This window comes from Passer montanus, unplaced genomic scaffold, assembly GCF_014805655.1.
Source record: "Passer montanus isolate IOZ18808 unplaced genomic scaffold, ASM1480565v1 scaffold11, whole genome shotgun sequence".
In the NCBI taxonomy this organism is placed as follows: Eukaryota; Metazoa; Chordata; class Aves; order Passeriformes; family Passeridae; genus Passer; species Passer montanus.
In genome coordinates, this window is record NW_024357613.1 from 6,753,408 (window position 1) to 6,768,618 (window position 15,211).

General features: G+C 41.6%; 3 protein-coding genes across 12 annotated transcripts in view; 2 read left to right on the forward strand and 1 right to left on the reverse strand.

Moving 5' to 3' along the window:
* Positions 1–1,123, forward strand: part of USP45 (ubiquitin specific peptidase 45) — a 49,845-nt gene extending 48,722 nt beyond the window's left edge. For all 7 annotated transcript variants that reach the window (XM_039725993.1, XM_039725975.1, XM_039725985.1 and 4 more), the window contains one exon: positions 1–1,123. In XM_039725993.1, the coding sequence (XP_039581927.1) occupies positions 1–134 (134 nt within the window). In that variant the 3' untranslated portion in view covers positions 135–1,123.
* On the reverse strand, positions 52–7,496 carry LOC120510326 (collagen alpha-1(X) chain-like). 2 transcript variants are annotated; one of them, XR_005629455.1, is made up of 2 exons: positions 6,535–6,679; positions 52–3,529 (listed from the first exon to the last, which is right to left on the reverse strand). XR_005629455.1 is itself a non-coding variant. In XM_039726076.1 (2 exons), the coding sequence occupies exon 1, from the start codon at positions 7,444–7,446 to the stop codon at positions 6,826–6,828; it is 621 nt and encodes a 206-aa protein (XP_039582010.1). In that variant the 5' UTR covers positions 7,447–7,496; the 3' UTR covers positions 52–3,529; positions 6,696–6,825. The 2 variants fall into 2 exon arrangements, 1 of the variants encoding a protein (XP_039582010.1); XM_039726076.1 differs by lacking the exon at positions 6,535–6,679 and adding an exon at positions 6,696–7,496.
* Positions 7,046–15,211, forward strand: part of PNISR (PNN interacting serine and arginine rich protein) — a 27,559-nt gene continuing 19,393 nt past the window's right edge. Inside the window, exons 1-2 of one of the 3 annotated variants that reach the window (XM_039726062.1) lie at positions 7,124–7,191; positions 13,266–13,392. The gene's annotated coding sequence lies outside the window, so the exon portion shown is untranslated. Of the gene's footprint in view, positions 7,192–13,265; positions 13,393–15,211 lie in introns of all 3 variants that reach the window. The other 2 variants (XM_039726051.1, XM_039726042.1) reach the window with 2 other exon arrangements.

Consider the following 15,211-nt stretch of genomic DNA (forward strand, 5'->3'; position numbering starts at 1 on the left):
GTTTAAAAGAAGCCATGGGAGCGTCAGGAGGACAGTGGGTGTACGTTAGTGATACCCATGTTCAGATGGTTCCAGAATCAAGAGTACTAAATGCACAAGCATATCTACTTTTTTATGAAAGATTATTACTATAATTCTTAACAATTTAAGTTCAAAGAGGGTAGTGTTATTTAGTTTATCTTATTTAAAGCTGCAGTGGTAAGAGTACCTGTAAATATTGTGCCTTTATCTTGTAGAGAATTTATCATATTTTGATTCTGAAGTTCAGTTAAACTATTATAAATATCTGAATGATTCTCTTAAAGTATGCACTTTGCCAAACATGTAAAATTCCTGGGTTCATTAAAATGCAGTATCGTTAGAATGTAAGATGATGTCCTATCCTACTGAGGTCTAGGGAAAGTTTGTTTTTGATTATAATAAAGATAAGCTTTTGCCCATAGTTCTAGAAGAGTTGAGAATAGAAATACTGATAGCGCTAAGTGCCTGGATTTGCTGGTGTACAGTAACAATACAAAGTGTTCAACTTCTTCTGATCCAGTCCAGACCCTTCCCATCACAGGGTTGGATGCCAGCTGTTAGGATTTCTGCAAACAAGAGCCTGTCAAATAGTGTCGCTTCCATGTGAGGTAATTGGAAAGCAGAGTCCTTCCAGAATGGAGTGACAGCAGCTGTCTCTGGGTGGTGCTTCAGTGCACTTCCCTGATAAGAGCTGGGAATAGCTTGGGAAAATATGGCTTCTAAATAGTGACAGTGAATCCTCAGATACCCAGTACCCTTTCAGTTGTCTCCAACTGGCACTGGTATAGCAATGTACTCCTGTTTCAATATAAATATGTACTTGGTGTGCATAAGTATATCCTCTGAGATATATACACACACCATAAATCCATCAATAGATATTGTCATTTTACCTTCTAGGAAAGATAATTGCAAATAATTTCTGTATTTAGTAATTTTTCAACTTCACAATTATGACAATGTACAGCATATAAGCTTGTGTATGTACAGAGTTTAAGTGTAATTCAGTAAATTCTGTTACTTTTGGTTCCAAACATGAACTTGTTTATCTGTTCCTGAATACTTTTCTCACAGGAGTAATAAACTATAAATTATTTTTGCACTGTGTGTGTGAGTTGGACAGTAAATGATGACAACTGCCTTCTGATATATGTCTGGACTTCCTTTTGTCAGCAGTGGGGGACAGCATGAGTCCAGGTGGCAGAACAGGTTTCTGTAAACTGTGTGACTGCCCTGTTTTGAGGTGGTACTTCCTTTGGTAATTTCTCATTTCCATCCCAGAGGGTAACAGATACATTCTAAGCTGACCTGATGAGTACTTGAAGTTATGTGGTAATTAATTTATTTAATAAGCAGTTACCTAAGTACAAATTACTTCTCTAACAGTTCCATCCTGTATAACTTGCTCTTTGGTAGAGAGAAAAATGTTAATATATGCTTACTGTTTTCATTTATGGTAATGCTTTTTAAAGAAAAAACATGCTGTCCCTATTACTGTCTGTACCACGTTGTCATATCTACCTGCCTGACTCTCCTATTCTCTACTTCTGTTTCAGAGCTTCATCCCACTTGTGTTCCCTCTTTTGCATAAGAAAATGGCACAGCCTCTTAGAATTGCATTTGCTCAAACTGCTGAGGTGTATCTTAGACCTGCACATCCTTGTTCAGGCACTGGGGATTGTTAGGCCATAAAACTGATAGTCATAATGGAGTGAGCCTCTGGTTGCACAGCATTTTATTTTCAAAAGGAAAAACCCTCTGTTTAGATCAAAATTAGGCTACATGTTTTGGACAAAACCATGGTTTTTTCCTTGTACAAATTAAAATTGTCTCAGTCTATCCAAAAGTAGTAAAAATCAGAGAAACCAAGCAGCCAGCTTTAGCTATCTGTATTCCAGCTAGCATCTTAACCTAAGTCTACAGTAAGTAAGAAAGAAGGGTACTGTTGAAATGAGAGTTGGTTAAAATACCATAATTCTCTTCTAGCTCCTTATCTTCCCATACCATTCATCCACCTACACACACTTTCATCCTCTTTGTATGTAGCTGATCAAAACTCGGAATTAGTTCCAAGCAACAGTGGGAGCAAATGGCAACTAAGTATCACTTGTGTGACACAATCTTGCTAGGAGGAGCATGGGGTGAATCCTCCACCCTAATGCACTCAGAGTGAGTAGCTGCCCTGACATTGCTCTCTTTGTGATTTCTGGAAAACTACTGAATTTAGGTACCTGTATTACTCTTCTCTTTAGCCTAGAACTACTTCCCTAGACTGCACAACTAGGAGAGAAACAGAATGGGGTTCTTAACCTGTTACTTCCTATTTTAATGCTGTTTTCAGGAAATTCCTGAGGTGGTCTTTGCTCCTTTTTAACTGGAGTTTGCAAGCTGTTTGCTAAAATTTTCCCAAGTGGACATAACTGCCTAGGATGTCATAAAAGATGCGGGCAGGATTATTTTCTCATTAACAGCCAGGGAACGTTTACTTGCATTTACAGGTATTTTATACAACATAGAGAGAAAGTGCCATGAAAAAGAGCCAATGCCTTTATTCGAGGCAGCCATCAGTGTTGTTCCTGGCTGAGGTGTTCTGAGCTGAAATAAAAAGCTATGTTGGCAGGAACTCTGTAAGCCTTGAGTCAGAATCAGGTATAGAAATATGATAGAAGGAAGCATTCTCTAAAAAGGAAGGCAATACTTGAAGTTATGTCTTCAAAATGAAAAAAATTATGACCAATGCAAGATGTCACACACAATTTTAGATGCAAGTCATAGTGTCCTTTACACAGACCTAAGTTATTCTGTGTAAAGTTTGGCTCTAAAGAAACTACATAAATGTGTATATTGAAGACTTAAAATTCTTTATTAGGAATTGGAAAAGAAACTTTGAGCATTCTGGGAAAACAAGAGTATACATCCCATATGTGCTAGAATGTTAAATATGATTCTCGAGTCAAGGAACTGGCAGTTTCCTGAACTGCCAGATGTGTGCATGCTATTGAAAAGCTGTATGTTTTCAGAATTTAAGTGAAGGGCTTGAAAGTTTAAGACTCCTTAAAATGTCTTATGTTACCGATGAACAATCTCATCAGGCCGACAGCAGTACTCTTTACAGAGCTTCACCATACTTTTGTGGTCCCCCACCCTGAGAAAGCGCCTGGGTCTTCATGTGGCAGAGCTTCAAAACAGCTTTCTCTTCATCCCACTATTCTCCTCTCACAAGGGCACCACTGCTTTCTTCATCAGCTCCATTTGTTCTTTATGTTTTTGGGGTCTCTATAAGTCTCTGTGTCAATGTCTTTGCTTTCATTGATCCTTCGGCATGATATGGTGGTTCCCAATCTCATCACTTTGTGAGCTTGCAAAGCTCTTGCAGGAAGAGCTGCTGTAGCTGTACTCTGCTCTGTCCCCACCACCACACTGGCTCTGCCTACAGGCTGCAGTGCTGACCCCTGAGAAAAGCTGTGGCTCCTGAGCAGCTCTCTGCTGACCAGTCACAAGACAGTGCCTGTAGAGCAATTACAAAGGATTCAAATTAAATAGTTCCTCACTCATCAGTAAGTAATGGGAATACTTCACCTACGGGAAGTACCTGATATACATATATGGACAACTGGAACCCTCTAGAAGTTTCCTGAGTACAGAGGCATCGACAAAGACCACTGCATCAGCTAAGGAGTTAGTACAGATTATAAGAAAGAGCTTTGTTATCTTTGGATTTATGTATCATTTACACCAAAAGTGGCAAAAAAGGATGGGGAGATGTACTATACTAACCTGTCTACAATATGTGTACAGACATCATGTCTGCATTAGTCTGTTCTCCTAAGAGATGGCTACAAAGAGAGGTGAAGGAAAAACAAACCCTGAACTTTGCCGCCCAAAATGTACACACTGTAATCACCTTTGTTTAGAAAATTAAATCCATGCAGTCTGCCAACCTTCCTCCCCTTTCCCATCTGCACCCTCTGTGTGCATCAATGAAGTGCTCTTGCCTATGGATTTCAAGTGGTAGCAGGTGAGATGGTTTATAAATTCATTAAAAGGCTGAAATGTCTTAACTTCACCATTTGCTTCTTTTTTGTACTAACACAAACTGAATCATAAAGGGACATGGAATTAATGCATGTACATTCTCAACCCATTACAGAAATCTTATTTGAACATATTGGTAACACAATAAGAAAGGAGTAATTTAGTAGAAAATCTATGATGTATTAAAAAGGAAACAAATTGGATGGGAATAAAGAAAGCATTTAAATACAACTCTTCTGTTAACAATAATTAACAAATTCAATTTTCATTAAAAAGTGGTAGCACATCTCAGTTTTAGCTATCTGTATTCCAGCTAACAACATCATAACCTAAGTCTACACTAAGAAAGATAATGTTTAGATGAGAGTTGTTAGAACAACCCTGATTAAATAAAGATTTGATACTCCTTAGTTTTCAATATCTGGACTCTATTTTGCTGTGCCCCATACACATTTGTACAAAGATTTGTATATCTTCATGAAAGAAATGCCACTATCCTTTAGGGGAACAATTTCAGTCTCATTATTTTAGAACAGATTATTGTTGCTTCTGTGTCTATTTACCATATCTTAGGCTGTCATTTTGCCAGCTGTTCTAGCTGTTGTACCTCTCCTGTTGTTGTATAAACAAATTGTAGAAATGGTGGAAAAGTGATTATTCCAAATGATTCATAATCTATTTTTTGTAAATGAGATTATAAAATATATTTTCAGATGGATGTCTGTTTGTGCAAGTCAAAACACTTTCTATGTACAACATTCTGTAAGAAATTTAAGTGAATTTTTATGTTATAATAAAACCATTGCAATGCTTTGCAGCCACTTCACAACTACTTGGTGTACATTCCACTTCTATAAAGTTATAAATACTTCCATCATCACTGACAGCATCGGCATCAGTAGAAAAAACTAACTTTTAAGTATCAAGAATGTTTCTTACATCTATTGCAGCTTCCAGTATTTTTCTAGTACAAAATGTAAAGGTGCAGAACTGCTTTTAAAAGAAAACAGGAGTGTTTATTTTGAGTGAGTTTAGACTTAGCAATTACCTCATTGCTTTCCTAGTTTAGGTTTTATTTTGCTTTTGAGCTGTTTAACGTGGGAATTGTTTTAATGTATTCTGTAGTGAAACCACCCTGTCAGTGGCCACCATTCCCTATTTAGCCATTCCACAAAGCTGTGTTCTGATTCTACTGTCATTTATACATGGAGATAATCCCTGGTATGTTCATGTGTGCTTGCACTTACACAAAAGACAATCCAAGAATCAAAAATCTTGTTGCTAAGTTCAAAATACTTGTGAGCAATAAATCAAGCATGTTAAAACTTTCATCTAGTTTTCATTAATTTCCTTTTTTCATCTATTTGAACTTATAGTCTGACTCTACTCTGCAGGTGTTTAAATAGCAAATAGTATTTTTAGAATTTGACTACAGTGCTGATACATGGTACATTTCATTTGTAGATTTCTAATTCCAAATATTACTAAGTAAACAGGGTTTTACATACAGACTGTACTTGAAAACAAACACAAGTCTGATCAGTTTTCCAGTCTAACCAAGGTGCTTTAACAAGTTTCTGCGAGAATAGCTGCATTTGTCATCTATTCATTTTGTCTTTTCATGTTATATATTGTTAGAAAAATGTGTAAATAAAATATCCAGCCATTTGGAAAGCTGTGTAATTTAAACATAAGCTGTATGTTGTACATCTGAGTTAGTGTATTTTTGCTTGTGTCTTGTCTCACGTCATCCCTGCCTGTGGAAAAGCTCCCCAGAGATGAGGCCATATCCTTGGACACTTAAGGTGCACCTCTTGTTTCTCCTGCCTTACCCTCTGTGGCAAAGGGCACAGATACAGTTTGTTCCCTTTACAAGAACTGAGTTCTGCAATTCTGTGATAAAGCCAAGAGTGGGACTCCCTCACACGCCCGGTTTCAGTAGCAGCTGGAAGTTTGTCCATCATAAGCATCACTGCAGAGTTCCAGCTGTGAGTCAACAGACGTAAAACTTCCATAACACTTAATGGAAAGCATTCTCAATTCTGCCATTCCATGTGATACAAACAGGGGAAAATCTAGAATGCTTCAGCCAACACTAATATGTAGTCTAACTGGCACTGACAATCATTACAAAAGTTTCTTGAATCCTTCACTTTTCTCTAGATTTATAAGAGTTAATTTTATTACTTCGTGTGGGTATTAATATAACTTTATGCAATGATCAGAGAGACTGTGGATGTTTTAGGCATTTACATCCTAAATGACGCTGAAGGAAGGGAAGGCAGTGATCCCAGCGTAAGCAATGTGCCAGCTCATGGAAACCTCTGCTCCACACAAAGGAGTGGAATTACTCAGTCCCTGCCTGCAGAATCATCCCCGGTGTCCATACAAGATACAAGACGAGCTGTTTACTGCAGGTGATTTTTTTCCCCCCCCTTCATGCCTTAAAATCAAAGAAAAATTGCAGGTAGAACTCACAGAAGTTAATTTGGATATTCAGAATAACTACTTGGAGAACTGTCCTGCTCCACAACCACTCCTTATAGCCGTACAGCGGCCTGACTGAACGCTCACACCCTGCAGCCGTGCAGCACAAAGTTATTGCGTGTTTCAGTGTAGGGCACTGCCCAGAGCCTTACACCTCTTACAGGCGGAGCCGCCAGCTTTGTTAACTTCTTCATGCAGCTTTATCAACTTCTTCATGCCGACCCCGTACGGGACACACGGATCACTCCGACTACAAGTTACCCGTGGGGCCAGGGAGCCGCCTCACGGTGCCGCAGGCGGGAAGGTGAATCCCGCTCGGCTCTCCCGGCTCCCGGGCGGGGCGCGTCCCCGCCTCCCTGTCCCGCCGCGGCTGCCCCGGAGCGCTGCCCGCAGTAAAGATGGCGGCTCGGGCGTTGGCGCTCCGGCCGGCGCCAGGGGAACGGGAAGCGCCGCCCGGCCGCCCTCAGCTAAGATGGCGGCCCCGGGCTCCCGTATATGCCAGGCGAGGGTCAGCACCGTGACGCCTTTCACTTCCGGGTGAGCGCCAGCGGGCGCCATATTGTCTTGTCCGTGAAGACGAGGAGTGATAGCGGGGGCAGCGCGGCCGCGGAGCGGCGGCACCGGCGGCGGCGGGAGGCGGGGGAGCGCGTAAGTAGCGGGGCGGGCTGCGCTCGCCAGCGCTCCCGGGGTGCCGGCGGGTGTCGCTGGCCCGGTCTTCCCCTTCGCTCCGAGCCGAACCGGGAGGGCGCCGCGCGCCGCGGTGGCGGCGGCAGCAGCTGCCCGCCGGGCGTGAGGAACCGGCGGCGCCGACAGCGGAAACCGGCGGCCAGGACGAGAAGGGACGAGCCGAGAGCCGCTCGCCCTCCCCCGCTGCCCGTCCTGGGGGGGCGGCGCGCCGCGCATGCGCGGCGAGGGCGCGGGGGGGCCGACGGGGACCCCCGGGACCCCCCCGTCCCCCGGAGAGGCCGGCGCCGAGCGCGCGCCCCGGCGGTCCCGGGATGCCGGGAGCGCGCCCCGCCGTGCCGGGAGCCGCCCGCTGCCCGGGAGGCTGCGGTTCCGCGGGGCACGGCGTCTCCTCGGTTGAGCCGGTAACCTGGTTAGGGAAGCAGCATGTGCGCTGGGATTTGGGAGTCGGCTGTGTCAGCAGCCCGGCGGCTGCGGATGAAATGTATTTGTGGGCATTTGTGCTGTTTCATGGGTTTCGGGGCCGCTCCTGTGAGTTCGTTCCACTGGAGGGCTCCAGAGAACTGAAATTCACACGGCGGCATTTGTGAGATACCTGGAGCCGTAGCTTGGCAAGCGCAGGGTGGTTTTAAATGGATCCTCAAACAGGTGATGGGTTTGAAAGCCTTTTTGCTTTCAGCGCTTATCCCTGCAGTTTCTTTGTACTTCATTAGACAATCCCACAAAGTTGTTGAAGTGAATTTTAATGGGATGTGCTAGGCTTTGCAGTTAAGGATGGAGACACAAAAGTGGTCTGAGGGCTGCAACCCCTCTTCTGTGAAGACAGGCAAAGAGAGCTGGGATTGTTCAGCCTGGAATAGAAAAGGCTCCAGGGAGACCTTATTGTGGGCTTTCAGTACCTAAAGGGAATGAAGGTACTTTTGAATATGAAAAAGGTGGTAAAAGGCTTGTTACCAGGGCTCTGGGTGAGGGACAACAGTATTAAACCAAAATATAGATTTAGACTGAATGTAAGGAATAATTTTTTTATGATAAGCATGGAGAAGCTGTGGTGTCCCAGGGAAGTTGTGCAATTGGAAATGTCCAAGATCAGGTTGGACAGAACTTTCAGCAACGTCATTTCATGCAAGATGTTGAACTAGATGGTCTTCAAAAGTCCCTTCCAACCCGAACCAGTGGATAATTCTGTGCTACCCCAGCCGAAATTTCCTAAGTTTCTGTAACAAGTGATGATGCAGAGTATTCAGTCACCTGGGTTGTTGTTAATTTCTTATCTTATAGTTAACACCTATAAATGTTTTCAGGCAGTCTGTTGGAAGTGTGGGATACAGGAAACAAGGGGTGCCCTAAAGGCTTTGCTTTAAAGCAGAGTCAGCCACCTTCCAAAGAGAGGGAATGGTGGTGTGCAAAGCATAAAGCATGTCGACCAGCAGCCAGTATTCTAACATCATTTTCCAAAGCCAGGGTTACAAATGCCAGTGCAGGCCAGCCAACACCTGTGCTGTTGGTAGGAGTAAGAAACCTCTTTTTGGAGCGCAGCTGCACTAAGGATGGCTCTTACAGGGGTGGCAGATGCTGCAGCTCCCCTGACTGTGGAACAGCGGGGAAGTGAAAGTCTTGGCTTTGTCTGGGCACAAGCTGCTAGGATTGCTGACAGACAAGCTCCTGGTTCTTAATTTGTTTGGTGCAGCAGCAAACCTTGTGTCATCTGTGCTGTTATGCCATTACAAGACTTGCCCTGTCCCATATGACATACAAACTCCTGCTCTGATAAAAATGCTTTCTGTACTTTGGGCTCAGAGGTGTTGTAGGGCTTAAGAGTCCACAAATTTAGCACAGTTCCACAGTTTTTTAGTGGTTAACTCACCTTATAAGCTGTGGTGGTAGAGTGGAATTTACTATCATGTTTGATTTTTAGTTAAGTGCAGGATTATGTAAAGATTCAATGGGAACAGGAGTGTCCAGTCTCACTTCTTTTCATGACTGAGGTATATGGTGGTTCTAATGCTTTTGGTGACATATAATATTTTGGGTAGGTGTTATTAAACTGTTCTTACTTTCATCACTAGCTGATCCATTATTAAGTGATAATTGTATGTATCATTGAGGTTAATATCTGCTCAGGACTAGTCAGGAGCAGTTGTTTATTTTGTTATTGGCACCATTAATTTTTGTGCAGAGCATGTTCATTGCAGAGGAAGTTGCAGATGGACCATTCACTTCAGAAAAAAAATAATGCTGTGTTACAGGGCTAATTGAAAATCCTGCATCAGGGCTTTCAGTGGAATGATACATGAAAAAAATAATCAGATTAGACTTTTTTTTTCCCCCAAACCCAGCACAGTTTTGACTTAAACTGCCTAAGAAGTTATGATAATGTTTCTATGGTAGTAAATGTTCTAGCAGTGATTTTGCTTTCCTACTCTATGATAATCAAATCATGTGTTTGTCTTTGTCTTGGAAATACAAAAAATAAGTAAATGGTCTCTGGATGCCAATATCTGGTCCTTTTGCTCTTTTAAAAAAGAATTGTGTTCAGCTCAGTGGATATGAACTGAACTTACAGTGGATGTAAGTTTGAATTGACAGACCTTGGAAGCTGTACTGCTGGAGTGACTCCCTGAAGAAGATTTCACAGTACTTTTTTTTTTTTTCTTTTAGTTTTTTTTTTTTTTAATTTGACCTTTGTTCATGCTGCTTCATCTTGTTAGCATTGTAAATATTAGTCAGATGTACTGATGTGTGAAGCAGGTTCTGGAAAACTTCATGGATACTGAGCAAGCTGTTTAATCAGCTCTTTTTCTGGTTCTGTATTTTGGATCTTGGTCACACATTTGAAAAGCCTCTGTTCTTCAGTCTGAGAGAGAACACTTCTGATGATAAAGAATGCAGTGGAGCAAATTTTACTGATACACAACTATAAGTGAGCTGGAAGATTTAACATGTTTTTTGACTTGTCATCATGCTAACAGATCCCAGCAGGCACAAAGGTGCCTTCTGGCTCTCAGGAGGAGAAAAGATGCATAATATCTGGGCATGAAATACTGGGAACAACTTAGGGTGGTGCCCTACATGGTGTATAGAAGTCTTGGGCCAAGTGAAGGTGTCGTGAGTGAAACAGAGTAGTAGGCAAGACGGTTACTGTAACTTTTTCTGATTTAGTGCAGACTTAAATGATGCCATAAATATTTGATTTTCTAATCATCAGCTGAGTGTAATATTGCTATATTAATAGTGAATATTAGTAAATACTGATTCTCCCAAGTAAAATCGAAGCTGGTATGTTTTTGTCTGCATTTGTTCTGACTCTGAGTGAATGTGTCTGCAGCCTCTCTGCAGGAACTTGCAGGGTCCTTTCCTGTGTGGGTGCATAGGATACAGTGCTTTTCCAGGCCCCCACATCTTGTTAACTGCAGAAGTGTTCTGACTTACCTGGGTCTCCTATGTTAAGACCACAGCCTAATGATAGTTCTTGTGACACCCTTTCTGCATTGAATTTTTCTTCTTCGTAGGGGGGCTCCTTTGGGAATGCAAAGCTATTTTTCATTTGCAGTTCTTTTCAGCTGCACCTCTTATGTACAGATTCTTACAGAAAAGTATATTTTATTCCAGTGACACAGTCATGGATGAAGCACCCTGTTTACATTTTCTTCCAGTTGGGAGCACTTTGAAATAGACATCTTTGGAGTTTGTACCATGTGTGTCCATTATTGACTTTGGATTCCAGCTTGGTTGGATGTTGATAATACCATGGCTGAGCTACTCATTCTCATTCCTTGGGAGAGCTATGTGAACTGTTGGTGTTGTATCCCTGGAGTATTTATCCACTAGTCCTTCCAACCTCATCAGTGATGTCTTTGCTACCATGGCCCTGTTGAAGCAATAGCATAGTGGGAGAAGAGGGAGGGGGGAAAGAGCTCTGTAGCAACACTTGTTCAGCTTCAACTCTTGGAGGTATTGGCCTTATTCTTGTCTTTCTACTGACTGCTTTGATCCTGGTGTGGTGAATGTAGGATTAGGTTTAGCCTGCTTGCAACTGAGCAATTGCACAGAATTCATCATGGAAACTCATCATGAGCTTTCAGTCACTGTGCTAAAACTTCACAGAGTCAATAACAGCTATCTTGAATGAAAGATAAAAATCTTACAGTAGAATAAGGCATCCACATGAAAGATCAAGAAATCAGGCTATTAATTTCAAGGAGCTCTGCTCCTGAAATATCTCCATTTTCCTTTAGGTTCACCTTCAGAGCCTAAATATATATGAGATGAAGAAACTGCCTACAGAGTATGTGATGCTTTTGAGATCCTTCTCAAGATGTGTTGTGGATGACTTCTGTAGCCCATGTTCTACAAAGAGCATCAGAGACTGATGTGCCTTTGCTGCTTGTCTTGTCTTAAACTCACACCAAAAGATTACCAAGCTAATGACACTGACTGTACAATAAGTGTGTTTCAAAACCAGTAATTGCAGTTATAAATCACGACTCCTATCTCCTGGGGTCTTTCCCTTCAACTATGTAGACCTAAATATAGTCAGAAAGTCATGGCTGCACTGTCAGGTTACCTTAGAGTAGAACATCTTTCTAGCTTTTTTTTTGTGGCTTTTTTGTTTGTTTGTGTCTCTTTTTTCTTTTTTTTTTTTTGGTTGGTTTTGTTTTTTTGCCAAGATACCTGACCTGTAAATGGAGTGCAAAAGAGTGTGTTGTCTTTAAACCCTGAGGTACAAAGACTAGGTAGGGATTCTTCAAGTATGCATGATGGCCTGCTCTTTCAGCTTCTTTGTTTAATTAGATGATGGATATTTCTTTGCTAAATGCCATGCTTGTTTGGCATGCCTGCAAGACAAACCTTTAGTCACCAGAAAAACTCCTGCAGCTGTGTGTTAAAAGAGCTCAATTTGCAAGTAAAACTCGTCAGGCCATCTTGTGTCATATATTGACCTGCTCTTCAGGAATGATGAGTAGCATGATCAGAAAAGTGATGCAGCAGCCTCCCCTCAGCATCAGAAGGCTCTTGATTTCTAGCTGTGGGTTCTGTAGGTTCCAGAATCTTTAGTCTGCCTGTCTACAGGGTTGAATAAACCACCACCAACCAGGGTGTGTGTGCCCTGAAGATCAGGTCCAATGATACTGATGTCTGATGTAAGAATTGCTAACCTTGATCTCTTCAGCTCATGACACAGCAGAAGGTGTTGCCACTCTCCTAGTGACAGCTTGACTCCTAGGCAGTCTTCTGATTTCTTGGAGTTGAGACAGTCTAGCTTCTAACAAATACTTGGTTTCATATTCCAAAGATTACTTTTTTCCTCATTTGTAAGATACTTCACTTTGATGGATTTCCTGGCAAGCCATTCAGAATCTCTGTTGAGCTGTAAGGTGTTCTGCATGGTTAGGATGGTGTGTAACATTGACATTAAGAAGAAGCAGATTGTCAGAGTGATGGGAGTTACTTAGAAGGAGCAAGGAAGCGTGTACAAGATGCACTCATCAGGACAGCTTGGTATGGTTAGTTATCTTCCTGATGCTTTCTGGAGCTGAGCTAACTTCCTAGGTCTCTGTGCTTCTTGTCTTGGACTAGCTGCATGAACTGGAGCAATTCAGTTTATCCATTAGCTGTATTAAATTTTGTTTAGGGACAGATCTTGCTTATCTTTCCAGGGGAAATTTCTTGATATTTTTCAGTTTTTCTGCAGCCAATGTCGTAAGACATTTAAGGAAGATAGTATCTCCAGGGTGACAAGCAGGCTTTGTCTTTTGACATTTCCAAGACTTGCTCCATAAGACTGCTCCTCTCCAGTGTTGAGAGGTCAGAGCACAGTTAGCTCTGCACAAGTGCTGTTGAACTGGTAGTGGATTTTAGGAGTTTGCATTATGAAACTGCCTAGGTAGGGTTGTCCAAGGAACCTGAGGAGCCTGTTACTGCCCAAGTTCTGTTGGTGGCCTTGTCTAAAAGATGGCCCCGTCTTTGACATCAAGAGCCTTCACTAAGCACTGTGCCATTGGTGAGTTCTCAAGAAACCATGCTCTCCTTGACAGGGTACATTCCTCTTGGTGTGGAAATACATAATTTGCTTCAAGATAGCTGTGTTTTGTGGGAAGTGCTTGGGAGAGTCTCCCAGAGTTAAAGGTGAGCTTGTGAATTGTCACTCAAGACTGTTTACTGGTAAGTACCTTCTAAATGTGTGCCTTTCAGTGTGTGGTGTGTCTGGACACATCATACAGCTATGTTGAAAAATACCTTATTATGCTAACCAATAGGTTGAAGGAGATGCCTTTTTTCCTAAAAGAACAGGTTAACATTGAGGTGTACTTTGTAATTTAGATGCATGTTACAATCAAGGATGGGAGTGGAAAGCTGCCTTTAAAAATATGTTCTTTGTCCTTACACAAAGAAAAGTTAGTTTAAATACAGTGGCAGAGAGTTTGACACCACATTTAAATGTTTCTGAGTGCTGTTGGCTCTCAGAGGTTGATGGTGATCGAGGTAAGTCCTGTCTGTATTGCTGCCTCAGCTTTTGTCATCAGCAGGGGAGCCCTCACCAGCAGTCCTGTCAAGGATGGCATATTTTCATACCAGTAATTTGCTTTAATAAAACTTCAGCAGATTCTGGTCCAGCCTTTGAATAGTAATTTAAAAAGAAAAAAACCCCAGCATTTGAAAGAACATATTTCAGAACATGTTTGCTCTTAAGAACTCCAACAGGATTTTCAGGTATCATGTGAACTTTCCATAATCTGTTAAATACGTGTAACTGAAATTAAGTGTGAGTTGATGGGGTGCTTTGCTCATGTGATTGTGCTTCTGTCTAAAACAAAAAGAATCCTGAATTGGCTTCTGTTTCTTCATTGGTAAACAGATTTTTAATAGATTCAGGTTCCTGTTCTGTCATCTGACATCAGGGAACAGCTCTTGAAGCATCAATAAATGTTCTTTTGTTTGTTTGTGTGTGTATGCTAGAGAGAGAAGGAAAGGAAAAAAGGCTATGTCCAATTGAATTGGAGGGTAGAACAGCTAAGTAAAAGAACCTTAACCCATCATTGTAAAGGAGGGATAGTGTCTGCATTTGCCTTTTCAAATAGGTGCCTACAAAATGGATCCATTTTTTGAACCTGTTGCTTTTCAAACCTGTTGTATGTATGAGTGATATCAGAACCAGTATGTCTTAATGACTGCTCAGTTGAGGTACCCCTCTGTTACTAAATGTTTTGCTAACCTTTGAAGTGAGTTTAATTTTAGCCAGTGTTCATCTCCCTCCCCTCCAACTTCGGTAGAAAATAAAGTTTTGTTTCACTGTCATTTGGATGCTTTGCTGTGTATTTGGTCTTAGGTCACTGGTGGGAGATAGAGCTGTCCATTGTATTAGGTGAAACCTTTCCGGTGGTGCTCATTTGGGAACTTGTGAGAAATAAAAAGCTTGTGTAAAGACATTATTTTTGTGGCAGCATCCTAATTTAATTTTGTCAGTACAGATTTTAGTTAGTGGGAGAGGACTTTGAGTCTCTTTTCTCCATTATTAAAATTACTACTTGTGTCTCAGGTTGTTTCTTGTCATATACATTATTAGTGTTAATTTTGTCAGTGCAGATTTTAGTTAGTGGGAGAGGACTTTTGAGTCTCTTTTCTCCATTATTGAAATTACTACTTGTGTCTCAGGTTGTTTCTTGTCATATACATTAGTACAAGAGGTTCCAGTTGTTTCAAGCCTTTAATGTAGTGGTTTAGTGGGTGAGAGGCATTTTTCTTGATTTCGGGTTTGTTTCCTCTTTCTCTGCCTTGGTATAGGAGGTGAATTCCTTGCAGTAATTTTAAAATTACTGCGAACAGGCTACATTTTCTCCACTGTGTTTTGTGAGTCCTTTGTGAAGTAGTTTGTGGCCTTTTCTGTTTATGGACTCAGGTTCAAAAGTGTTGTTTTGGTAACTCACATCTGGTTTGTTCATTACTGTATGACTTGACTTGATCTGGTTTTATTTTTGACACC

Coding starts and splice junctions, on each gene's coding strand:
- LOC120510326 (XM_039726076.1), bottom strand. CDS start 7,446: ATGCGCGGCGCGCCGCCCCCCCAGGACGGGCAGCGGGGGAGGGCGAGC.